The sequence below is a fragment of the Aricia agestis genome, chromosome 9 (assembly GCF_905147365.1).
Source record: "Aricia agestis chromosome 9, ilAriAges1.1, whole genome shotgun sequence".
Classification (NCBI taxonomy): domain Eukaryota; kingdom Metazoa; phylum Arthropoda; class Insecta; order Lepidoptera; family Lycaenidae; genus Aricia; species Aricia agestis.
In genome coordinates, this window is record NC_056414.1 from 7,498,235 (window position 1) to 7,526,032 (window position 27,798).

Genomic DNA, 27,798 nt, shown 5'->3' on the forward strand with positions numbered 1-27,798 from the left:
CAGTGATCTCAACTCAACTCCGATTCAACTAGAGACTTAAGTATAATATGTACATCATACATTGCTACTATCCTACTTCTCACATTAAGTGGACATAGCAACGGTCAGTGATCTAACTTCAATTTCCTGGCTCCACACCTGCTGCACATGAGACGAGCCTAAAGCAGAGCACTGACTTTCAGCAGTTACCAACAATTATTGTATAACACTTTTATATGTTATTAACCATATTAGCCCTTATTTTCAATTGATACATCAAAATAGTTCACATAATATAACATTCCTTTTATTTACCATCTGTGTCTTATATCATTAAGAACACACAAAAGAAATCGTAAAATTCTTACAAAAGTTATAATTTTTATTCAACACAATATTATCATGATCAGTCCATTCTCCCGGCCATAATCTCAATTTATCTTTAGCTACTGCAGTTATCGCTCTTAATCTACCTGTTCCCCGTAAGGCGTAGATATCATTTGGAAGAAGAGCAGTTATTTCATAAGGACCTATATATTTTTTTAAACGGGCTTTGGCCCACCACACATTCCCATCACTGCATCTCCTGTGTCGCCAGGATCGTCAGCGGCATCCAACAACGAAAACCCTTTGATATTATGATCTCAGGGAGCCCGAGGGACATGCTAAAGCTGTCTTGGGACCCGCAACGAAATTAATCAGAAGAAAATAGGAGGAGTAGGAAGAATAATAAGGAACTAGTCTATACTTAGGATAAAGCTTTTCATGTCTTCTGTGATCTTGCCTTACATAATCTTATATCTTTAAACGAGCAATATATATATATATATATATATATATATATTCATGAAATTTAGTATATAGGGGGTTTCGGGGGCGATAAAACGATCTAGCTAGGAATCGTTTCTAGAAAATGTCATTTTCATCGGATACCGAGCAAAGCTCGGTCAAACAGCTGGTATTATATTATACTACATTGCCTACTTCAAATACCTTCGTATCCCGTCTCACTGAATCTAATCTAGTTTTAAATTTGTTTGCTTGCTAACAAAGACGCTGGTAAGCTATTCGCGATCAGATCTAACATCTATTTTCGGGTAAATCTAATCGTACCTCGTTTAGTTGGGCTTGGATTGGGGGAATATTAGCATTACGACCAATAAGTAAACGTGACGGGTGTAAATTCTGTAAAACTTTGTGTTATTTGAATTATTGTGGTATTGATTGATTGTTGGACCTTCCACAATCCGTTCGGCCAATCTGACGAGCCATTACAACAAGTATTTAGCATAATATCCAAACTGTGGAAACGTATCTTTCTACCTGGCAATTTCCCCTTGGTGTCCCTGTTGCTATCATATTATGATGTTCAGTTGCTAGCTCTCTAAATAAGTTACGGATTTGGCCAGAACTAAAATTAGTTCCTTTACCAGTTATGACCGTTGATAGGGTTCCAAAAAAAAAATAGACTCTTTCCGGCAAATAACGAGGATAGAAAATACATGTCTAGGGATCCAACCAGACTCGAATTTAATTTTGTGGCCATAAAAATTTATAATAGCGTACCAAAGAATATCCGAGAGTTATCTTTAAAGGAATTTAAATATACACTTAAATTGTGACTCCTTAGTATTTAAATGAATTCTTTGACTGAATTATTAACCATTTTTATTATTAATATTTAATCGATGAATTTTAACTTGTATTTTAATGTTGATGAATTGTTATAATGTATTGTAAGGTTTTATTACATTAAAGATGAATTATATTATTTTAACGAATTATTTGCTTTGATTTATTATGTTATTATTGACTTATTATTAATGATATTTTAAATTAAAGTAATATACAATTAATAAGTTTCACACACTATTTTAATCCTAGAATGGAAGCATCAATTAGATGAGATAACACAGTTGTATATATACTGCATTCGGTGAATAAACAATTTGATTGATTTGAAAATTTAGTAAAGCCATCAGCCCATCAATTAAAAGCAATATATTGTATATTATGTACTTGTTTGCAAAAAAGGACTACAGTCTAAGTAGATAGTGTGAAAGGGTATTAGAGTTATCAGTTAGGTGTAAATATCCCTTTTTACTTTAGGACCAGCATGCCCTTTCCGTTCAATACATATCAGGCAATGTTTTAAATATTTTGTGACCAAAGCTGACATCCGGGGAAACCAGAAATGTTCACGAAGTTCATTAATTACTTTATTGTACCCCACATTACAGTTTTCGTCATGAAATAGTTTTTAGCAGATTGTATCTGCAGCAGATAGCAGATTCTAGACCCTTTTGGTACATAAAATTTTTGCTCATTAGGTTGTACTTGTATTTCACCCATATTATTTTATTGAAGTGACAAAATAAGTGTGGCACCATGGCAACGTCCATCGCTATCCCGTCGCCCAAACAATGGTCGCCGTCAGTCTCGAGTTGTAATAATTTACTTTTATTAATTCAACAAATGTACTTATCAGTATAAAAAGTAGCCAGTAGCCGATTCTCAGGCTTACTAAAATGTAAAATTTGGTAAAAAAAAATCAGTAAAACCGTTTCGGAGGATTTCGGAGGACGGTACCTAACTAACATTGTGACACGAGAATTTTATAATATATAAGTTATTGCGTAAATAGCATTGATCTTTATCAACTTTGCCGGATTCAACTCTATAGATATTAAATTTTGAATCGTTTTGTTGGGCAATTTCTAACCAAGACTGAGGTTCTTCAATAAGATTTGTCGAATATGACAGTTCAGAGAAATCGTGAGGTGATATTTCTATGTTAACACTAACAGTATTAGAATCATTTACTGGATTACGGCTGAGAAAAACAACATGTCTTATGTATTAACCCTTTTTATAAATAACTAGAATAGATGTTCCGGTGAACTTCGTGTCACTTATAAACCTTCCCTGAACTTCCACGATCATTTTAAGACTAAAATTAGCCAAATCGGTCCAGCCGTTATCGAGTTATAGCGATACTAACACAATTGTAAATCAATTTTATACAACGGTAGTATTATATAATATACCTAGAAGATATAAGATTTGAAAATCAAAATCTTGCAAAAACGTCCACCATCTTGCTACACGGGGGCTAAGGTCTTTTTTATCCCTCGTGGCCTTTGTAGAAATACAATCAGTAAAAATTTTAAATTTAGTGCCTATTAGATTTATACACTAAAACGTTTTAAAGCATTAAATGTCGCCAAAGTTTGTAATTCATAGAGCAATATTATGTACTTTGATTCAGCGGGAGACGTCCTTTTGCTGAAATAGGCAACGACAGTTTTGACATTATATAGTATAGCTCCGTATTCTGACTTACGTCAGTATAAAGTTCTGTAGGTAATTTTGGGTCATATATAGTTAATAATGGCTTAGATGATAAATGTTTTACGACGTAATTTCTAGCTAAATCCTGTTCGGTGCCCACTCCCATTTGTTTCTTTTTTTGTGAATTTAGTTATTGGTGCCGTTCGGGACGCAAAATTTGGAAAAAACTCTCTGAAATAACTTGTGAGGACCATATTATGATAAACTGCCGTACTTCCCTGGTATTGCTGGGCATAAGTGAATTAATTAAAGTCTTTACTTTTGCCTCACTACACACACACACACACACTTTTCATGTTGGTACGAAATTTCTCCCAAGTCCTGCCTTCCGTAGGTTCCCAGAACTCGAAGTACGTCTGACCAGATCCATTTAGGGCCTTACCGGCTTGAGCTGCTGTCTTGATCCTGCTTCAGTTGATATCCACCCGAAGACTCTCGATGCTGTCACACCAACGCTTTGCACCACTGTCGCTTGTTTCAGGATTGATTAGTGGCAGAGCAACATCATCATTTTTCTGCTGTGTGGCAGACACGACATCGCGAAATGCTTTGAGGAGATTGGAGACAGTTTCAGCATCCATCCTGCAAAAAATATATATATATTAGCTATCGAAAATTTCATACTTTAAAAAAAATACTATAAAAAAAAGCGTCTAAAATAATGGTTTGATCTATCCCACTTCTGATATTAAATTATTAAAAATATAAATGTAAAAAAAATAGTAAAATGAAACAATTTTAATTTTTTAAATTCATTATTTATTTCATTAAGAGTCTTATAATTTACCCTAATTATTATTTTATTAAATTTAAATTCTTTCCAACTTTTTACACAAATAATATAACAATCAAACATCAAACATTTAAATAAATCGATTACTTATTTACTTATATTATATGTCATAATTATAAGTTATAAGTATTATTAAACTTAAACTTAAAACACAGCAACAAGTATCTAATTTAATAGAAAATATCAGTAAAGTACAATACTTATCTTATTTCTCTGGTTGCTCCTGTCTCTCGACATAAACTAAACTTTTTCACTATTGAATCTCGTTTTTATACTATCCAAACGGATATTAACAGTTAACAGTCTTAATATTAAATAATTTCAGAATCAATAAAATATTTCCGGTATACTACCGGAAATATTTTATTCCGGAAGTATTTTTAACAATACTACAAAAACTAGTAAATATATCAGTAAAATATAAAAATATTTTATAATAATAATCTGATTTTATGTATATTAAATAAATTATTAAAATAATAATTAACTTTAATAAAACATTAATCAGACTAGCGGAAATATTTAAATACCGGAAGTATTTAAAAACAATTTGTAAAACCTGGTAGAAAAATGACCAGCCTAGTGAAATAATGTCACTTTAGATTTAAATTTAATTAAACTAATTAAAATTATTATTCTTTACATTTACATTTAAATTTGTAACTAAATAAATTATTTCCGCTAACCTTTTAAAATATGGTTTTAGTACATAAATGTATTTATCGTATTATTATTAATTATTTAACAAGTGCATTAATTGAATAAATAATAGTAAATTATTACAACTCGAGACTGACGGCGACCATTGTTTGTGCGACGGGATAGCGATGGACGTTGCCATAGTTCCATACTTATTAAGCACTTCAATAAAAATATATTATACTAGCGACCCACCCCGGCTTCGCATCGGGTATAAAATATAATATAGCCACTAAAAAAATGATTAAAATCGATTCAGCAGTTTTGAATTGTATTCATTATTATTACCCGTGGCCCGCATTGGTCGGTACCGCCGCAAAAATTACTTCCCGCAATTTTTTAATCTGTAATATCTTCGAAAATATTCATTTAAATCATATGCTGTACAGGGCCATATAGATCTACCTTAAATCAACAATGTATTTAAGTTACATATTTAATTGGATAAGGATTAATGCTGTATTTATTAAAATTGCTTCGAAAATTACACATTATTTGTCGTAAAAAGTAAATGACAAAAAATGTTATTGAGGGATATCCATAAGAGATAGACATATACCATCGCGGAGTTTTCTGTAGACCTTTTCAATGTGTACAATACTTGGTACATTATTTTGATAAATCTTGTAGGGTTCAGCCTGCGTTTGCAAAGTAAGCGGAATAAATTAATTATTTACGACATCACATTAGAAACCCCAATAAAACAGTATCTCTGCACTATTTAATGAATGTTATTATACCTATAACCTTCCACTTGAATCACTCTATCTATTAAAGAAAACCGCATCAAAATCCATTGCGTAGTTTTAAAGATTAAAGGGAACAAAGGAACATGAGGGGAAAAAGAAATTAAAAAATATCCACAGCCGAACATATAACCTCATCGTTTTTTGGAAGTCGGTTTCAAAAAGCGACTTTGTTTTATAATTATGGGCGAAATACTTTATATGGCAAAACAATGTTTACCGGGACAGCTAGTATTTTTTATAAACGCTATTCAACTGGTGCGTACACAATTAAATTAATAAACTTGCGACACAAATTATATAAGTATTCAATGACATAAGCAATATCATAGTCAATCATATAAATGGTAAGCAATTGCGTCTTTAACACAGTTTGCAGTTTTCTTACTTCAAAAGAAATTGTGCCAATAAAAACCCGCAGCATTGGGAATAACAGTAATAAGTTTATCTCTTAGGGTCAATTCACATTTAAACGTGCCGAGGCGAAGCAAAAGCATTTTCAAATGAGCCATTGAAAACTGAACTTTACTAATAACTCCACAAGTCAAAAATATACACCATACACTTAGTGACCGCAGTGTTCGCCTTCTGAGACAAGGCAATATCTGTGTCTTGTTTCTGTACTCACGGACTTAGGATTGAGCTAATTTCAAGGACAGATAAAGGTATGTACAACAGGTATGTTGTGGATAGTGCTCAATCATGTTGGTTTATTTTAAACACACAACAAAGTTGGTTGAATATTTCCTACTCCTCGTACCTTTCTTCCGATTAATTTCGTTGCGGCTCCCAAGACAGATTTATCTTGTGTTCGGGCACCCCGAGATTATATCAAAGGGTTATCGTGGTTCGTTACCATTTACCACTGTTGATCATGGCGACACAGGAGTTGCAGTGGTGGGAATGCATGGTGGGCCAGTAGGGCCGTTTAAAAAAAGACAACTAATTATTCTTTAAGCTATTGTACTGTAGATATACTATGTATATCTACAGTTCCTGTTAGTGACTTACCGAGTTGGCGTTGGGTTCCGGTTCGTGATGGTAGGAGAGATGGCGGATGGTGCCGGACATGACACCGCCCCGCTGCATGGCGGTCTACGCACCACATCGAGTACCCACACTATTACGTATACACTAGTTCATTTTGGTGTGCCATTGGCTCAACATATAGTTCACTAGTTCATTTTGACTCATTCATTAGTTCACCTGCGTCGCGCCTAAGCAAACGGCGAAAATAGTTTAAACGGTGTTTAAATGACCGGTTTTGAGGTTTTATGACTTTATTTATTCTACATTACGCGAAACTCCCGGCAAGAAATCTAACCGCCGTACTCAGAGACATTTAATTACAATTAACCTTGAATTTAATGAAGAGTTTGACAGATAATGTATGGGGCTTAATATGTCAAAATTTTGAATTAATTACAATTAAGTAAATAAGGTTCCACCCTAAGTACGGCAGTTAGAAACCGACCATAAAAAGAGTATTGCAATGTACAAGATACCGATAATATCCATACTAATATTATAAATGCGAAAGTGTGTTTATCTGTCTGTCTGTTACCTCCTCACGCCCAAACCTCGGAACTTATTTTGCTGAAATTTGGCATGGAGATACTTTGAGTCCCGGGAAAGGACATAGGATACTTTTTGTTCCAAAAAAATGTACGGTTCCCGCGCGATAAACGAGTTTTGGCGCAACGGAGTTGCGGGCATCATCTAGTTATGAATAATTTTACGTTAGCGATGTTAATTATCTTAAGAAAATAATTTGAGCAAATATAATGTTCCAAACAAAAGGGAAAGTTAAGAACACAGTGTCCGCAAAATTAATTTCAATAATTATTTACAAATTACCATCCGCCTACATAAATTAATACTGAAACAGCTATACTAAAGTCTAACAACGTAGAGGCTGTATCGTGAACTAATAACCTACTTAGTGCCAAAACCGCGTAATGTAAGTTTAAAACCATTTGCTTTCAGGTAGGGTGACTAGATGTCAGGAATAACATGTCAGGAATTTTAGACGTATGTCAGGAATGCGGCCGAAAAAGGGAAATGTCAGGAATTTTCGGCAAATAATTGAAACAATAAAATTTTATATATTTTTATATACTTTTTATATATTTTGATCACATTAACAAAAAAGGATAAGGCACAAGTACTTTGGAGTTTCATAAATTGTAAACTATAAATAATCGTAATTATCTTTTTACGATATAAACATAAATCAATCAACATTGATAAATTAAATATTTAAAAAATCAATAAATAAATAGCTCGTATCAGGAATTTTGGCCGAAAATCAGGAATTTTGTCAGGACTTTTGAAATTTGTATCTGGTAACCCTACTTTCAGGCAAATACATTAGTGCAGTAGCTTATGTAGCGTTAAACCGTATATTAGCGTTACTAGTTCCGTTGCTGCACCGTTATTTTGCGTCACTATTTTCGTTGCAGAACCGTTACACATCAGCTAGTAGCAGACACTGATGTGTAACGTAATGGCCACTTTTTTTTCGCACAATTTTACTAATATCTGGTTCCGTTTTCGGTTGCGTTACTAGTTCTGTTTCTGCGCTTTCAAATAGTTGATTATTTCCAATATTTTACCATTATCACAGTATAGAACATCTTTATACAAACGCGTCATGATCGGTTCAAATGTTCAAATTGCTTTCACCTTATATTTTGCTTGCCCGGTGTAAACCGATCACGCCTCTTTGGTATGATGATGTATACTGTGATGACGGCATAGTAACAAAAGTAATACTTCTGTTACTATGCCGTTATGTAATAGTTAGACAGTTCAGAGATGGGACTACTGGTCTGTACTAAGCAAGTTTGCGTTAGGAGACCCAATGCTTTGCTTCGGTATTTGGTCGTATCGTATTCCGATAGCTGACAGATTCACTGTGGCGTTTGCATTTGATAATGGACCCTCCACTTAAGATGAGTACTTGTTGCTTGCATAATATAAGGGTCAAAAAGTTAGGACTACTCGTCACGTTGTGATGAAGGCGGAGGCGATGATAAGATGCATTAAGTGAAGCATTAAAATCTGAATTTTGCTACACAAAAAATACACATTATTTAGAAAGATTTGCCGCCCGCGTTGGTTCATGATATCTAATAATATCTATGGACGCTTCCCCCCACGTCAGTCTGGCCCCGTGCTAAGTACCTGGATTTCCTATTGTTATTTTATTTTATTACACTAATTACTGCCGTACTAAGAGACATTTAATGATGATTAAACAATAATTTAATGAAGAGTCTGACAGTTAATGTATAATGGAGCTTATGTCAAAATCTTAATTTAAGCACAGTTAACAGGGCTGTAGCTAGAGTTCAGAATCTACCTCAGAGTAGAGATTTGAGGTAGGGGAGCATTGGTTACAGGTAGGGCAGAAGCAAAAAAAAAATCGTTATTGATTGATTTACTTGGTTTTTGGTATTTTTAAGGCAGGGCATTATGATTTTTAAGGTAGGGCATTATGATTTTTAAGGTAGGGCATTATGATTTTTAATGTAGGGCATTGCCCCCCTCTAGCTACGGCCGTGACAGTTAAGTATTAATATGTGCGGCAGTTATATTTCTACTATATTTTAGTGTTAATAACTTTCATAGCTATTAAACGTTCTATTCTTCATTCTACCTTCCACTCTTAACAAAGTATTTAGAAAACATCGAAATCCCTAGTTTCTAATCTTATTAGATGCCAAAAAACAGAACTTTCCTTCCCTGTACAAATATATTTATTTATTTAGAAAACCAGTGCGGTAAAATTGGAGTGAATCTATTAACATTTTCCTTCTTATATCAATTTCGGCATCTTATTAATTCTATGAATGGGTCTTTTATGTCCCATCTTTTCATAATGTCATGCTGAGAGGAGGGTTAATAATAGATGTACCTAATTAGTGTATCAATTACCACGACACTGGCTCTGACAGGTTACATTACGCAATTAAATTGAATGTCAACGCGAATTAAGCTTGGCCGAGTGATATTATTTTTTTCGAGGCCATTTCTGTAATGGTATTATTCGAGTTAGAGTTTTCCAGTTTGAAAATATTAACACTATAATGGTCGTACCTAATTTGTTTTAATGTTAAATATCACATAGATTATACTGGCATATTCACTTTGTTTTCGAAGTGTGAAATTCTAAATACAGTGCCTACTAACTGTATTCTTACACAATATATTATGACCACGTTGAATTATTATTATCAATACAGCATGACAATGCAATACTTAGGGCTTATCTAAGTGTTGCCTATTATGCTATAGCAAAGTATTTATTAAAATAAATTATTTAGTACAATAATTATTGTAATGAGCTATTTTCAAACACTCATAATATAATTAATTACAGTTAAATTTTACAGTAAAACATGGTGAGTAAGTTGTTAATATAAATTATTATTTCATACCCGTTACCGTGTTTTATACAGCCAGGGTCAAACACATTGCTTTAAAATAAAGGCGTTTGAACGTGTAAGTCGTTATTAAATTTCTGTCGAAAATCTCGGCTTAACCCTCCCCGATCGAGCTTTGATGTTAAATATTATGTAAGTTTGATTTCACTTCATATAATTAATTATTCAAGTTATCGAAAATGTTTTCAAAAGACCGGTTTTCATTATTCCATAAGATTTACGAGTTCATTGAGTTTGTGTTAATTATGCTTTTGTTTTATTTTAACTCAGTTGTACGGATTTTCAACCTAAACAGGAGGTTTCTATGTCTACATGTTATGATATTATACATATTTATTTATTTTTATAATAAATAAGGAGTTTTTTTCTTCACTTTCAATAATAGTATTTTCTATATATTTCTTTATGTGCGAATTTCATGTATTCAATTTCATGTAATGTCAATATATTCATAAGTAATGTGAAAAATGCATTGTAAAACTTACAAATAATGTTTTGAAATCTATTAAGATCCACTCAAAGTTTGGTTCGAGTTGGTTAATCGGGGAATCGTTTGACAATTATAAGACAGTTAACAATCCTCGTTAGTTGAAGTTCAAGTGTGAGTTTACGAGTCTCCCCTCCTGCGACGTCGAGCGTTAACTCAAACAGCTCAATGGTAATGAGTTATTAGTTCACAGTTTACGTTCCACGAGTTAGGTATGCTAAGTTTGTATATGTTTATATTATTTAAGTTAAATAATTATTAAAGAATATCTTTTTTATGAATTATTATTGACTTGTTCAAGAATTATGCTTAGTATGTGAAATATTAGTGGCTCAATTATAAAATAGCGAACATTTTTTTATTACTGGTTTTTCAATTTCGAGTATTTAGTATCCTAAATATTAAAATATGTATTACAAATTATAAATCAAAGTATTCAATTCACACATTCATAATATTACTTGAAAATTCAAATTACACTTTAATTTCAATTATAACACTTATGCACTTGCAATTTTTGCAACACAAGTGTGTACGCTACGAAGTGTCAGCGCCATGTGCTACGCGCTACGAGCTACGAGGCGCTACGAGGTGCTACGCGGCGCTACGAGCTACGTACGTCCGTAGCGGAGGCCCGCGCGAGACTGCCGCAGCTCGCGCACCGCCCCTAATGATTGACAAAATACTTCACCTGTATCTCAAAAAACTCATAAACAATATCTTCATTCATTATCATTCAAAGTACCGCTAGGGCGTTAATTTGCTACGCCAAAATGGTGTTTAGTAACATCAAATTTCAATTTTTATTCCACGCCCTTCGCTATCTGTTGCGCCAAACCCAATATTTAAGTAGTGTTACATTCAATCATGAAATAGAGGCAAACGTAGCCTGCAAAACACACAGGTTGTGATATGACACCAGGAGTATATGTAATCCGTAGCCTATATTTCCAGTAAAGTTGTAAAATTATACATAAAAGCCCATCCTTAGGATTCTCCCGCGGCCCCTCATTTATGGATGTAGCTTACTAGAGTAAAAATGTCTTTATTTATAGTAGGTTACTTAACTTATTGCTGTCAACCCTATGGACCTGACCTTAAAATTCATACGGTATGCACCTAAAGTATGAACAAAATGTTGTCTTAAACTATTATAACCTACAAACTAATCTCACACCACAATATCCTATCAACGAAGTTTACCATAATATCCTGCGAAGTTGGCGCTAACAATGGTGTTGACGTGGAAGTCGCAACAGTCGACATACGCGACAATTTCCGCCCTCCGCTAACTTGGAGATGGCAATCGTGAAACACTTTTAGGGTTCTGTACGTGAGGGGTAAACTGGAGCCTCAAATTTAGTTGCCAAAGTGTTTCTCATCAAGTTAAGTAGCCGCCGTACTCAGATTTTCATAAAGAGTTTGACTGCTAATGAGGCTTAAGTCAAATGTAGGGACACATGATACATGTTAACGTTAGAATGTTAGGTCATAGATATAATGTATTATATTAATAGTATGGTCATTTCAACAAACAGTAAAGCATTAAAATTAGTGTATAGAATAAAAGTATTAAATATAATATTTCTGTTGCATGGTACCCGTAAAGCTAAGTTAAAAGCGCACCGTACGCGTCGAATGCACCGCATAGTATACGAAATGCGGCGCGTACGGTGCGTGCGTGCTGATAAATGTGGGAACACCTTAAATTATTGTAATGTTAGTTCTACGAAGACTTTTTTTTTTGGGTCGGGAAATGCCATTATGCATCACCGGCAGTGCTGGGGAGGACAACTGGGGTATGTGGGACTCGCTGCGACCCATGGATGGTAAGTGGCTGCAGCTCTACCCACTAAAACCCGACCGTGTTCCTTTCTGCACCGCTACTGAGAGATCCACGGGAAATGTGGGGCCACCGCAGTTCCAGCGGGCGTCTGCCTGGTCATTGGCAGGCACCTCTGAGTGAGGGTGTACCACAGGGTCATACTAAAAGATGTGCTGTTAAGCGTGTATTTTATCATTATTTAAGAATTTTAATCACGGATTTTAAAACGAAATAATGTGAATTTTTAATCCCTTACAACAAAGGTATTTAAGACGTTATGTACCTCTAAAGAACTCCTAATGCGCGAGTCCCTCTCGCACTTAGCCGGTATTAGACACGTCTTTGATCTTTCAATGCGGCATAAATGACTGGCAATATAAGGCTTCAGCCTCACAATAATAAATGAAAGATTACGCTTAAATTATATTTCTTTGTAATAGGACGCCCGTCGAACGATATTTTGTCTTATACATAATTTTGAATATAAAAAATAAGTATTACAGGTTTTTTTAAAATGAAATAAGGGGGCAAACGAGCAAACGGGTCACCTGATTGAAAGCAACATCCGTCGCCCATGGACACTCGCAGCATCAGAAGAGCTGCAGGTGCGTTGCCGGCCAATAGGCCTCCCCTATTACCCTATTCCCTCTTAATAAAGAGGGGAGGGTAGGGATGGGAAGGGAAGGGAATAGGGGAGGGTAGGGAAGGGAATAAGGAATCGGCGAAACACAGCGCAAGCGCTGTTTCACGCCTGTTTTCTGTGAGAACGTGGTATTTCTCCGGTCGAGCCGGCCCATTCGTGCCGAAGCATGGCTCTACCACGTATAAAAGAATTTAATTCAATATGTAAGTTTATCTTTTTATTTTTAAGCTACTACATAGATTTTATAGCGGACTTTGAGCGCAGCGACCGAATCTAGAAATTCCGTTACGAAAAATATCTAACACCCCCCCACTGCGACCGGCACACCGGTGCGGCGTGCCGAAGTCAATGCGACTGTGCTAGACTACGGCACGGTGATTGTGTGTGTGCGGCTAGACGTATGCGAATTATAATTATTGAATAAGTAGATAAAAATCCTATGCAATAGCTTTACCGCGGCAGTCCCCGAGTGCCATACGTTTTTTTTCAATCTTCGATATAATGAGGTCGCAGCCTAATCAAAATCTACTCAACTGAAGTTGAAAGTCTTAGCGAGTTGTGACTTTGATTAAACTCCAAACTGAAGAGTCGGTTATATGTTGTCATACAAGCAGATCATTAATATGTTGAGAGGGAAATGTATGTCATACAGCACGTGTATAGCGAAGTGCCGTCTCATGCGACGAGTGGGCGTCGCGGCTTAACTATATTCATATAATATATTATGCTATCATAAAACAACATATCAAAATTATATACAAGGCCTATACAAAACTGAGTTCTGTTAAATAACCCATCAAGCCCCAAGCGGCAATCGGCGGCCGCGTTACAATTGAATATCTATTGTGTCTGTAATTCCCATGATCGAGGTATTTTAAATATTTCAACATTAAATTATAATATTCCTAGTCCGGAACGGCTGGACTCATTTTAATGCAATTTGGCGCAGGTGTAGCCATCACCATGAGGATGAAACGGTTGTTGAGTGATTTTATTTTATGTATACGAAGTCGCTAGTAACTGGTAGTGAAATATAATATAACTTGCAATGAATATTAAATTCTATCTATAATCTACTAGCTGTCCCGGCAACGTTATTTTGTCATAAAATGATTTTTTCTGTTTTCCTGCTTTTCTCTTGAAGTTTTTTCTGATTTTTTTTCTATAGACCTCACGGAGCCTGAGACCTTACCAACGAATGTAAAACCGTGTAAATCGGTTCGTGCGTCCTGGAGTTATAGCGTCAGGAAGGAAAACCCGACTTATTTTTATATAATATTAGATATGACGTACAGTAACACATTAACACTAGTTAGTATTATAATACACTAGATGACGCCCACAACTCCGTTGCGCCACAATTAATTTATCGCGCGGGAACCGTACATTTATCCGGGATAAAAAATATCCTATGCCCTTTTTTAATTTCAGCAAAAGCGATTTAGGCGTGAAGATACACACAACAGACAGACAGATTGACACACTTTCGCATTTATAATATTAGTATGGAATTATGAACGAAGAATATCTTTAATCAATTATAATGTTTCTTTTACATAATATTACACAAAGAATAATTTTCGTATAAAATTTACATTTCAGTAAACTTTTTCGATACACATTTCAGGCAGCTTTAAAATGCCAATTCTTGTTATTTAATGTCACGTTTTAATTAACTTTTTCTGGAAATCGTTGTTAATTACGTGTGTTTTTCGCTAAAAATCTCATAAATAGAAATGACCAGGGGCAATTTTTCACGAAGTTAAATAAACGCAAAGCTCGTTAAATATACAACAGTCGCTGGTAAAACTGGCTGAACGTTTTTAGCCCTTTTTGTCATAATAATAAAGTCTATATGTAGTAAAGCAGGAACGGCAGTGACTATACGCACCTCCCATAAATCTTTCTTTAATCTCGCAGGAGATGCCTGCACTTGTACAGCCTAACTAGGTATTGCATTATTTACGCAAAACCTAATTAAGGTACCCTAAATCCTTAATCTGCTAAGGATTTTATAATATTACGAGCTTTTGCCCGCGGCTTCACTCACGTTAAGAAGTATTATTATATACAAATTTTCATCCCCTATTTTAACCCGTTGGGGGTGGAATTGATCAAAATCCTTTCTTGGCGGATGCCTACGTCATAACATCTACCTGCATGCCAAATTTCAGCCCGATCGGTCCAATGTTTTAAGCTGTGCGTTGATAGATCACCATGTCAGTCAGTCACCTTTGAGTTTTATATATATAGAAGATATTTGTGATATTAGCATAGATTATATGCATTTTGTGGGATTTTTATCGCATGTGTTTATACGTTTCTAAGATAATAGAAAATTGTTTTTGCCTCATAATAATTATGCAAACGTAAATGCGTAGTTATAAACGTTACGAATACAATTTAACTTGTTTGATAGATTATAGCATGAAATTAGAAAATGAAAATTGTATTTGTCTCACAATATGTTTTTGTTTGTTTGGCTTTTAGAAGGGCGAAATATTTAAATTGGAAACATCAGTATTCGGGCTAAGTAATATAATAATAATTATAAGAACATTATTAGCGTAGTATGTTTACATAATATGTTTACGTAAAACTTTCATTTCATAATTAAGACGTACATCGACGATGGACATATGTACAACACAAATATCGAAAATTTAAATTCACAAAACTGAGCTGCGGAACCTCAAAACCTACCTACGAATACTGCCGCCGCTTTCGTTCACGTCTGATCAACTCATGGTTCCCAAAATTATTTTAATATTTATGCTCCGTGTGTATCAAAGGATTTATAAAAAAGTAATAACATCCATCGAGGGGTGAAAAGTGGAGCAGCTGTAATTCAACCTTACTCGTGATTTCGGTGACACATCCACGTATTGAAAGGTGTTCAATATTAAAGGTACGACGTGACTGCGTTGTGGTTTTATTACATTTTTAATTAAGGCCTTCGCATCCGATGTGGATGATTTATACAGGCGATGCACGCAGCCCCGTTACACTGATATTCGTTAACCGCTCGGAAACCGTGCTATTTTTCAAACCACCATTTATATTTAGGGACGTTTTACACTTTATGTTACTCTGATCCTATCCTATATATTGTAAGTTCACTTATGACCGTGGTAACTTTTTGGACCTTCGGCGAGACTCGAACTTGGGACCTTTGGCTCAAGCCAACAAGTTAACGTAACGTTCATAAAGAAAAATAGTATGACGTCAATTTTAAAAATGATCATCAGGGCGAGCGAAGCGAGCACTTTTGTGGTTTATCCCACAACCTGAGCACTTTTGTGGTACACTTTACGGAAAAACTGATTTGTGATTTAACATAGCACTTTATATTTATATGTAAATGTGTTATCATTGGTGAGTCAAGGTTTGGTTGCTATTAAAATATTAAAAAAACTGCCTTTAAAGTGCTAAAACTGCCGGTAATAGATTATTACCACGCACAAAAATGATGCGAACGCTCACAAAGCTCGACTTTTAGCTAGTTATTATAAGGTGTATCAGAGTAAAATGCCTATTTTTTTAATGGAGGCGTATATATTATAGTAATTGTACATCTGCAGTATGTGAAAGTGGCACGTGCGTTTGTTCATTTGTTGCGGGCTGCGCCATCTGAACAGCTGCCAACTAGAAGAAATCTCTCTGCTTTAGTTAAAATCGGTGTCAAAGTTTTCCAACAAATTAGAATTTTCATCGAAAAAAAAGAATATTGCTGTTTATTTTTTAAATTATGATGGCGATTAAATATATTATTATACTGTCACAACAATAACAGAACTAAGCAGGCATTTTGATTAAATACTGTATATTATAGTCCCTGTCACGAGATAAGTTTATTTAGTTATTAATATCAATTTATATGACTAGTCTCATGGTTTATACAATTGACAGATTAATCCTGAAATAGATAACCTAAATAATGTAGCAAAATATGCCCGTGGGATAGATTTGCGTCCAAAGCAAACAGAGACCTATGGCTCATATGCTAGCTACGTAAAACTCGATTTATCGACCCAACCAAACCGTACATCTTCGGGATTCAATTTACTTTAATTATCTCCCCACTGTATTGAATGTACAATAAATCTTATTGTGAGCGGCTCTTACTTTGTACGACTGGCGTAAGGACAGGCCGTATCTACCTGTAGAATGTCTTCAACGCAAGTGCCCTAATAGGGCTTGTAACTTATTATCAGAGAGCAAGAATTGTAATGATTAATTCAATATTAAGGTTGCGTTTCTACTGGAGACGAGCTAAGCTGCGTTGCGAGGAATGTGTTTTTAAGAACCAATAGAAACGCTTCATTTGCCTGACAACGTTCAGCGCAACGATTCAGCTCCGGTGGAAACACCTTAAGCTCTAGATTTTCAAATCCTGTCCCTATAACAAGATAATTATCATGAATTAAAAAAATTAAATTTGTAAGGGCTCTGTTTGGTGACAGAAGCATAGCGACAGTGCTTCAAAGAGGACGGGCCCGCCATTGATACGCGGGCGGTCGATTGTCGAGCCACGGAATAGAGCTCACGTCTCGCGACTCGGCAACGGGAAGACGAAGAGTACCGACGGGTTTTAGTGGGTAGGGCTGCGGTCACTTACCATCCTTACGGCCGCAGCGAGCCCCACATACTCGTGGGGGAGTCCCCAATTCCCCCGGGATGGGTCAATGCATTTCCCGTCGAAAAAAAAAAAAAAAAAAGGTTGTACATGAAATAAACTGGAAAAGTCATGCGACATTGATAATAGAACTCAATAAAAATATGCTGTTTATTTGCATAACACATTTGTTGGGACTTATCCTTAGTTTGGGAATCATTGGTTCCTTACTTTCTTATTGTGAACGCTGCTCCATTTACCGACAGTATCAGATAAAGATGTAAGGCGGAACAGCTGTCATTAAGGTATTCTTTTACCGCTCTTACCTTGGACGTTAATCTATTATTATTTATTATACAAGAAATGTTTTCTATTATATTTGATACTTCGGAAAATTATATAATATTCGACATTCTAATAACATAATAACTATTGTAATTTGTAAAATAACCCATTAATAATTTGTTTAAATGAAATAAACGAGCAAACGGGTCACCTAATGGAAAGCAACTTCCGTTGCCCATAGACACTCGCAGCATCAGAAGAGCTGCAAGTGCGTAGCCGGCCTTTTAAGAGGGAATAGGGTAATAGGGGAGGGTAGGGATGGGAAGGGAAGGGAATAGGGTAGGGAATTTGGGCCTCCGGTAAACTCACTCACTCGGCGAAACACAGTGCAAGCGCTGTTTCACGCCGGTTTTCTGTGAGAACGTGATATTTCTCCGGTCGAGCCGGCCCATTCGTGCCAAAGCATGGCTTTCCCACGTAAAATAATTGTTATATTTCGATGAGATTTCAAACTCGTTCAATACATATTAAAATCATTATTATTCTGTTGTGTTATACATTATTGTGCACAAATTTATGTCCGATTAGATTATAGATGTACTATTCAGTTTTCAATTTTCATAAAACACAAGACAGTCTTAGTAAAAAGCACTTTTACTGTAATATTCCATAACAGTCGAGTCGACTTCAATTAGGACTTTAAGGCCGGTATAAATAGTCAGTACTCAAGATTCGTCTCGGTCTCAAGACACGGTTCAGGCTCTGTGATTTGTTGGCTGTCAAAATTTGGACCAATCATAGAGCCAAACCGCGTCTTGAGACCGAGATGCATCTTGAGTACTATTTATACCGCCCTTAGTTATTAATCTTCATTTGTGCTTAGACTTCAAGAACGAATAAAATATTACTGATGCTTCTCTTGCCGAGCACCTGATTAATATAACATTATTGTTTTAAACAATTAACTGGAATTAAAATCAGTTGTTACACAAACGGATTAGTTAAGTAATCAACTATAGTTAAGTTAGATAAAATATTGCTGCTTGAAAAAACCTGACTAAATAATATAATAACCAAACGGTCAGGTTTTTTCAGTCCTGCCATCTGTAATAAATTATAAACAAAATTTTTTTTGAAAAAAAAGCTTTTATTTAAATAGTCTAAAAAGAAAAAAATAAATTTATCCTTAAAAATTTTAACTATTAAGTTATAATCCTCAATATATCATACAATTTGCATGATAATAAAAGCTTGTTAAAATTGAGTTCCAAAATTCCACCGTAACATACATACTTACATACATACAGAGCAAGTTAAATAAAAGCTTTTAAAAACAACGTCAAAAACTCATAACCCCCTGTTCAAAAGAGGTTAATCAAAATAATATTATAATATAGTATAAATGTTCCACGCGGCTTCGCCCTCGTAATTAAGGAATTTTACGGAAACAATACATTTGTCCGCAAAAATATCCTATGTCCCTTCACGTGGTCTATTCTTTATGTGTGCCAATTTGGCACTGCCAAATAACATAAAAATTGCTCCAGTAGTTCTTAAATAGATATTTATAGAAGATATTATATTATATCATATTTTCCTCTGTTATATAGAATATTATATAGCCTTAAACCTTCCTCGATAAATGGGCTATCTAACACTGAAATACATAACTTTTCAAATCGGACCAGTAGTTCTTGAGATCAACGCGTTCAAATAAACGAACAAACTCTTCAGCTTTATAATATTAATAATTATTAATTAATAATAATTATAATATTAATATTTTATATTATATAGATTAAAATCTAAATTAAAATTACAGTTAACGGCAGTCATCTCATTATTTCCTAACGCAATAATAAAATCGATCTTCGAATCACTTTAAATATATAAGGTAAATAAAGTCTGAACCGTCTGCATTCATCCACCCACCCTGGGCAGGAAATTGAAAATTTCACTTATATCGCTTGCTCGGAATCACTTAAAATCCAATTACCGTGCTCCACGTACGTTGATTGCATGTGCAATATTTACGACCCAAAAATAAGCATTCCCTTTGAAACCGTCGCCTTTGTACCATGGTCAACGGACTATGGTAACGTACAGAGCTACAATGATGTAAATGGTATTGTCAAGGGGACGTGGATGCGTAATAATAATTAATCTATATACACGCACGTAAAAAAAATACAGACGTAACCTTCTTATAATCACGAGTGAAGCCTAGTTATGGCCGCCCGTGTAGGACGTGTGCGTGATATGAGGGTTGCCATATAAATCATAAATTTCCCTACTTTTTAAATTTTGTAAACTCAGACAAGTTAAATGTATTTTTTATACTTAAACATATTTTTATGTTTTTTTCGCTTTAGAAATGTAAGCGATTGTTAAAGATGTCATAATGAAAATATTATTTTTATGACACTATAGATAGAAAAAAAACACATGTTACGTACAGAGAAGTATATTATTTACATAACATTATTAGTAATAATGATTATGTACAAACATTTACAATACTAAAATTATTACTAGTTATTTGACCGAGCTTTGCTCGGTATTCGATAAAACACGAATAAAATGACCTTTTCTAAAAATAATTCCTAGCTAGATAGATTTATCGCCCCCGAAACCTATATACGAAACCTGTATACGAAACCTGTATACGAAAAGATATAAGATACTTAAGTCCCGTAACCCGTTTCATCAAACAATCAAGTAATGTTAAATAAATAATGGCTTGTTAAATCAGTTAACGGCCTGTTAGAGCTATCGAGAGTTCTACCATGCGCTAACGTCAAATCAAATCACCTAACATGGTGTTAAATTTATTCCTGGTCTAGAGGTCCATTCAATATTTTCATTCCTACTAGGTCTCAATGACGCTCGGGTGACTACACCAATAGCACCTTCCCTCCCCTACTACTGAAGGAAATCTAAGACAACAATTTTATCTATGGACGCTTACGCCACGTCAGTCTGACCCCGTGCTAAGTACCTGAAGGACTTGTGTTACGGGTACCAGACAACGGAAATATATTTAATACTGTTATACTATACATATATTTAAGATTTTTATTATATGATACACATATTTAATACACACCCATGACCCAGGAACTTTGAAAACTTTTTTTTCCGTCGGCAGGATTCGAACCCGCGACCCCCGGCTTGAGCTACCGACAGCCCACCCACTGAGGTCGTCAAACAACAATTATATCCACTTTTGTAAATTAAGAAATTAATAGGGGTGTAGACTATTTTTAGGAAATATATTTATTTTAGAGATGTACCATCAAGGAAGTTGATTCCTATGCAATTGACAGACCAACGTTATTTGGTCGAATACTTATGTCAATTCAATGTTAATTGTGATCTGTCGGCTGGGATTGACGTAACGCAACCAAACTACTTACCTATGTCCCCGATTTGCATAGGAATCAACTTCTCTGATAGTACATAAGTATTTTGTTACACCTAAAAATATGTATAAAAATAAATACACTCTTATTTCAATTAAAAAAAATCACTTATTAAATATAAAAAATATTATAAAGTTATTAAGTAAAAAACCTCCAGACTATATAAAGTCATATCTAAGGCCCCTAGCTCTCATCCCAGCACTCTGAAAAGGCCAGATGGTACTTACACTAAAACGGCGGAAGAAACGCTAAGATTACTAGCCGACGTTCACTTCCCCAACAGTATCCATCTCGAAAATCACGAAGCCTTCTCTCATACGATTATTAAAACGAGACCATCAGTTGACGATTGGAGAAGAGCTTCCGTGATCTTTAAGCCTGACCGAGTCACTTGGGCAATTGACAGTTTCAAGCCTTACAAGACCGGCGGCGAGGATAATATATTTCCGGCCCTCCTACAGCAGGGCAAGGACATTATCCTTCCTATGCTACTGAAAATATTCAGAGCAAGTTTTGCGTGGGGCTACATCCCATTGGCATGGACAAAGGTAAGGGTGTCCTACATACCCAAAAGTGGGGACAGAGACAAAGCTCTACCAAAGTCATACAGACCAATTAGCCTCACTTCTTTCATGCTTAAAACAATGGAGAAGGTGGTCAACCTACACATAAGGGACACCTATCTCACTAAAATGCCGCTGCATGAAAGACAACATGCCTACCAAAAAGGCAAATCTACCGAGACGGCCCTAATGGACTTGGTAGATCGGATTGATAGAGCAATTGAAGATAAAGAGATTGCGTTATGTGTCTTTCTCGATATTGAAGGCGCATTCGACAACACTTCAACCGGCTCTATCACAAATGGCCTGGCTTCAAAGAATATAGATCCAACAACTAGGAAATGGATCAAAGCCACGCTCGACAATAGGGTAGCCTCATCGACTATTATGGACCTGACACTCAAAATCAGGCTGACACAAGGTTGCCCACAAGGAGGTGTGCTGTCACCCCTGGAATGGTCCCTGGTAGTGGATGAGCTACTAAGGGAACTGAACCTCATAGGTTACTACGCTCAAGGGTACGCTGACGACCTGGCGATTATGGTGGTGGGAAAATGCGCATCGGTGGTCGCTGGGTTGATGCAGTCAGCACTAAGAGTCGTCGAGAATTGGTGCCAAAGGGTCAAACTAACAGTAAATGCTGATAAGACGGTCTTGATACCTTTCACCAAAAAGAGGAAGTTGGAGGGACTAAGACCCCCAACACTCTTTGGGAAAACTATTAAGTTTGCGGGTGATGTCAAATATCTAGGAGTAATCCTAGACAAAGGACTCACTTGGAATAAGCACATCGAGTATATTACGAAAAAGGCTAGATGTGCTCTGGGTTCCTGTTGGAAGCTTGTCAGCTCTAAATGGGGTATTCGGCCGAAGGCAATGCTATGGCTATATACAGCCGTAGTGAGACCGATTACCACATATGGCTGCGCAGTGTGGCATAAAAAGGCTGAACAAGTAAACTGTCACAAAAGACTAAACAGCGTACAGAGACTGGCATGTCTAATAATCACGGGTGCACTCTCGTCAACACCCACCGCTTCCCTCGAGGCCCTGATCAACTTAACTCCGCTTCCTCTGCTTGTTCAGATGGAGGCCAAAAAGGTGGCTCTCAGGGCCAGGACGGCGGGTGGGACGAATTGGGTCTCCACCCCATTTCGACAGCTGGAACAGTCTCTCAGTGAATCACCTATCATGGCCATGCCATCAGATGCCATGATCAAGGTGTATAGCTTTTCGAAGCAGTACCAGGTTTTTATACCTTCCAGGGAGGACTGGGAAAGGAAAAATCCAATCGACGTCCGCCCTAGCGACATAGTTTGGTTCACGGATGGATCAAGGAAAGACAACCGTGCGGGAGCCGGAATCTACGGAGGCAGGCCACCAAAAGGCAAATACGCCTGTTTGGGGGAGCTTGCGACCGTGTTTCAGGCTGAAGTCTTCGCTATCCTCGGTTGTTCACTAGAAAGCCTGGAGATGGCCCTAGTTAATAAAAACGTTTTTATCTTCTCCGATAGTCAAGCTGCACTTAAAGCACTGACTGCCGCAGAAGTCTCGTCCAAATTAGTTCTGGAATGCATTGAGACGTTAAACATGCTGGGAAGGAACAACAACATCCGCCTAGTATGGGTCCCGGGCCACAGCAACGTCCCCGGCAATGAAACCGCTGACGAGCTGGCTAGGCTTGGGGCCGAGAGTCTCATATATGGTCCAGAACCATTCTGTGGTATAACTCCCAGTACCACAAAGCAAGTGCTCAAGGAATGGGGTCACAGACTATGCAGGAAGCAATGGGCTGAGACCCCTGGCCTTGAACACTCCAAGGCACTAATTCCTGACTTCAACAAGAAACAATCAGAATTAGTGCTCACCTTGGGTAGGAACCAATTAAAAATCCTTACCAGAAGCCTAACTGGGCACTGCAAGCTCAACAAACACCTAAACAGAATGGGTATTTGTAGCATAATGACTTGCAGATTCTGTGAGGAGGAGGATGAAACACCTATTCACCTTCTCCTCGACTGCCCTGCTCTACTACAGAGCAGGAACAGGCACCTTGGTCGCCACGAATACTCGTCCACAGAGGAAATTCGTGGCACCAACCCCAACCATATCGTTCAATTTATGAGCAGTATAGGGTTGGGGATGATACTCTAGTGCGAAGGAGTCACAATAGATCCTCATGGGTCGCAGTGACGTCAGGGCTACAGTGACCTGCCTTCTTTAAAAAAAAAAAAAAAAAAAAAAAGTAAAATATGTCTATTTTCGGTAATTCTATAATACAAACTCTCAAAAAAACAATAATTTGTATTAGATTTCGTTTACTGTCTACACCCCTATTATTGTATTCCTGCCTAATTACTGGTCAATAGTATGCTAAATACTTACATGACACTAATAAAAGACAATAAAATTAATTATTTGATTATTTAAAAATAATTTAAAATTTTCCCCGGTTTGGGGAAAATTTCCCCACTTTGTTATGGACATTACTGACCTGTTGAAGTTGAATTAATATTTACATTATTTTATCAAAATACTTTAAAAATATGTTATCTTACCTATGAAATATTATTCCTTGATGTTTTTTGTGTAAGGTTGTATTGTTCTTGCACCATTTTACAACACAAGATGGCATATTTATTTTTATTTATGAATGACAAAGACGTGTCACCGCGATGCAGTCTAATTGCGTAATGGCGGTACGATCGGCTTATTACAGTGCGAGTGCGTGTGCAAGATGTGTACGTATGATCGCTTGGGCTTATTAAGGGTGCTTCACTCATTTCTTAATGGCGATCCGTCCGTATTTTTTTTACGTCCGTGTCTATATATTAATACGTGAGCCAAAAACTTTGTAACCCTTTTGACGAAAAATGGGGAAACGTAGGTGAATGAAATTTTGCACAGTTATAGTATATATATTAAAGGAGTGCAAGCTAATATTATTCTGAAATTATGCTTTTACAGTATATTATAAGTTTATGGCTTTTATCCATGCTTTTAACATACATTTTTTTAACAAATAAAACACACACACTAGGAAAAATGACAGATTTTTGAGTGACAAGCCTATTCACACGAATTATACTCTTTTATTTATGGTTGAAGACTGTTGACATCAAGTTGACAAACTGAAAATGGATTATAGTTTTTTTTTATTGAATCTGACATACTATTAGACAATGCTTACACGGCCAGTCTGAGATCAGCGGAGTCCCAGAGACAAGAATTGAAAAAATATAATAAAGTCAATATTTTTTACAAAATATAGGTAGTAGGTAGTCCTAATGTCGTTGGAACTAAGGTCGAATTTCGACAATTGGGCGATCTCTAGACCAAATAAAGCCACACTGTATTTCAAAATTCTATTCATTTTTTTCCAATTAATCTTAAGTTGCATAAAACGTGATAAAAGATTACAGTTAAAAGCATATTCTGTAGTACAAGTTTTGCCGTTTTAATGTGCGCTTTTATAGTTCCAGACGTTACGTTATCGTGGACGCCGACTTCCACAGTAAAACGTTGGATACGTTTAATGCCCTTTTGATTTTATGCGCCGCGGACGTTTTGTGCGGTTCAGAAGAGTGTAGACGTCGTGATGTCCTCTAACGTGGACATTAAAAAGTTATCGTCGACGGCTTATAAAAGCGTCTTCATATTATATTTCCATATATTTTACTTCCCTATGTCACAGTTTGTTCCCTATGTCACAAAATCAAATGGCCCTGGGTGGGCCACCTTTCGAGACTGACAGATAATAGATGGACTCAAGCAATAACAGAATGGAAAGGACCCACAGGTACTAGAACGAGAGGGAGACCTATAGCTCGATGGACTGACGACATAATAAATATAGCTGGCGAAGGATGGATGGAGATGGCGAAAAATAGAGAAGCATGGAAAACTCTAGTGGAGGCCTTCACCTTCGAAGCGAGGGGTTCTTACTAACACAAACATTAATGCTCTTAACTGTTACTAACGAAATATGTAATTAGTGAGAAATAAAAGGCTTTTTTATTTTTTTTTATTTATGTCACAGTTATGGTTTTACCATGGACGTCCCCGATATTACCGCCAATGTGTCCCGACACCGGTGTCCGATCGTTTAATGTCATAATCTATGGCATATTTTATCGACAAATTGGCTCTCAAATTTTTTCTCTCTCTCACGGTTGTAAAATGGCAGCCATTTTAGTTTTTCCCAGGCTTTCACACTAATCTGACCAGTACTTCTCATGTAAATATCCTATGAAGATAAAAAAAGGTCTCATTTAATAGCTAAACTTGTGGACTACGCTTACAGAGGCAATATGTTATAAATTTCATGGAATTAAACATAAAAACCCAAAGTTTAAGAAAAAAATTTGTGTATTTTTCAATTAATGGCTTTTTAAAAGCTTTTATTTAACTTGCTCTGTATGTATGTATGTATGTTCGGGTGAAATTTTGGAACTCAATTTTGAAGCAGTTATATTTAACCGATTGAGCTGAAATTTTGCATACACGTTTAGTTTGGATGACAATGCACGATATAATATATGACATCACTCTAAATCCAATATGGCCGACCATGCAAGATGGCGAAGTAGCTATTTTCTATGCAGTCCTACAATATGGATATTAAATGAAAGGGCTTTTTGAGAGTAACTCGAAAACGAATGTTATGTCATTCTACATCCAATATGGCGGCTCATCACAGATAGGGAAATAGTTATTTTTAATGCACTTCTGCAATATGGGTATCAAATGAAAGGGCTCTTCGAGAGTAACTTGAAAATGAATGTAATGTCATTCTTTATCCAATATGGCGGCTCATCCAATACGGGAGTATTACTTTTAATGCACTTCTGCAGTATGGGTATCAAATGAAAGGGCTCAAGAGTAAATTGAAAAGTAATAGAGTCAAGTCGTGTCGTGAAGTATCGTGTCGAGTCGTGTCTTGTCGTGTCGTGTCGAGTCGTGTCGTGTGGTATCGTGACGTGACGTGTCGAGCCATGCCATGCCATGCCGTGCCGTGCCATGTCGTGTCGTGTCATGTCGTGTCGTGTCGTGTCGTTTCGTGTCGTGTCGTGTCGTGTGACGTGTCGAGTCGTGTCGTGTCGTGTCGTGTCGTGTCGTGTCGTGTCGTGTCGTGTCGTGTCGTGTCGTGTCGTGTCGTGTCGTGTCGTGTCGTGTCGTGTCGTGTCGTGTCGTGTCGTGTCGTGTCGTGTCGTGTCGTGTCGTGTCGTGTCGTGTCGTGTCGTGTCGTGTCGTGTCGTGTCGTGTCGTGTCGTGTCGTGTCGTGTCGTGTCGTGTCGTGTCGTGTCGTGTCGTGTCGTGTCGTGTAGTGTCGTGTCGTGTCGTGTCGTGTCGTGTCGTGTCGTGTCGTGTCGTGTCGTGTCGTGTCGTGTCGTGTCGTGTCGTGTCGTGTCAAATCAAAACCAGCCGCGCATTAGAAAATGCCTGGTTGAATCCGGTTATTTTTGTTAAGTGATATTTAATTTTTTAGTCGTAAAATTAAGTACGATTTCTTAAAGACTTACATTAAGTTAATCAGATTTTCACAAATTATAGAAACAAAACAAACTACAATCTAGCAGACTTAAGAAATCGAGTCAGAGATTTAACTATAAAACAAAAAATAAATTATAAGCAAAAAACTTTTTGAAAAAAGCTTTTATTTAAGGTACTCTGAAAAGAAGAAAATAAATTTCCCCTTAAAAATTCTAACTATTAAGTTATAACCTCAATATATTATACAATTTGCATTATAATAAAAGCTTGTCGCGACACTTATCAATCTGACAATATTTAATTACTTTAATAAAATAAAAAATAATATAAATCCAGAACTTAACTGTGTTAAATTGGCACTTACCAGTTTATTATTTACAACAATCACGCGACAAGCTTTTATCATAATGCAAATTGTATAATATATTGAGGTTATAACATAATAGTTA

General features: G+C 36.2%; 1 protein-coding gene across 2 annotated transcripts in view; it reads right to left on the minus strand.

Moving 5' to 3' along the window:
* Nucleotides 1-27,798, minus strand: part of LOC121730652 (syntaxin-23) — a 115,981-nt gene that overhangs the window by 41,471 nt on the left and 46,712 nt on the right. The window contains exon 1 of one of the 2 annotated variants that reach the window (XM_042119794.1): nucleotides 6,580-6,750. The exons of the other annotated variant lie outside the window; for it this stretch is intronic. Coding sequence (XP_041975728.1) covers nucleotides 6,580-6,657 — 78 coding nt within the window. The 5' untranslated portion in view covers nucleotides 6,658-6,750. Of the gene's footprint in view, nucleotides 1-6,579; nucleotides 6,751-27,798 lie in introns of those variants that run through there. 2 annotated transcript variants of the gene reach the window in all.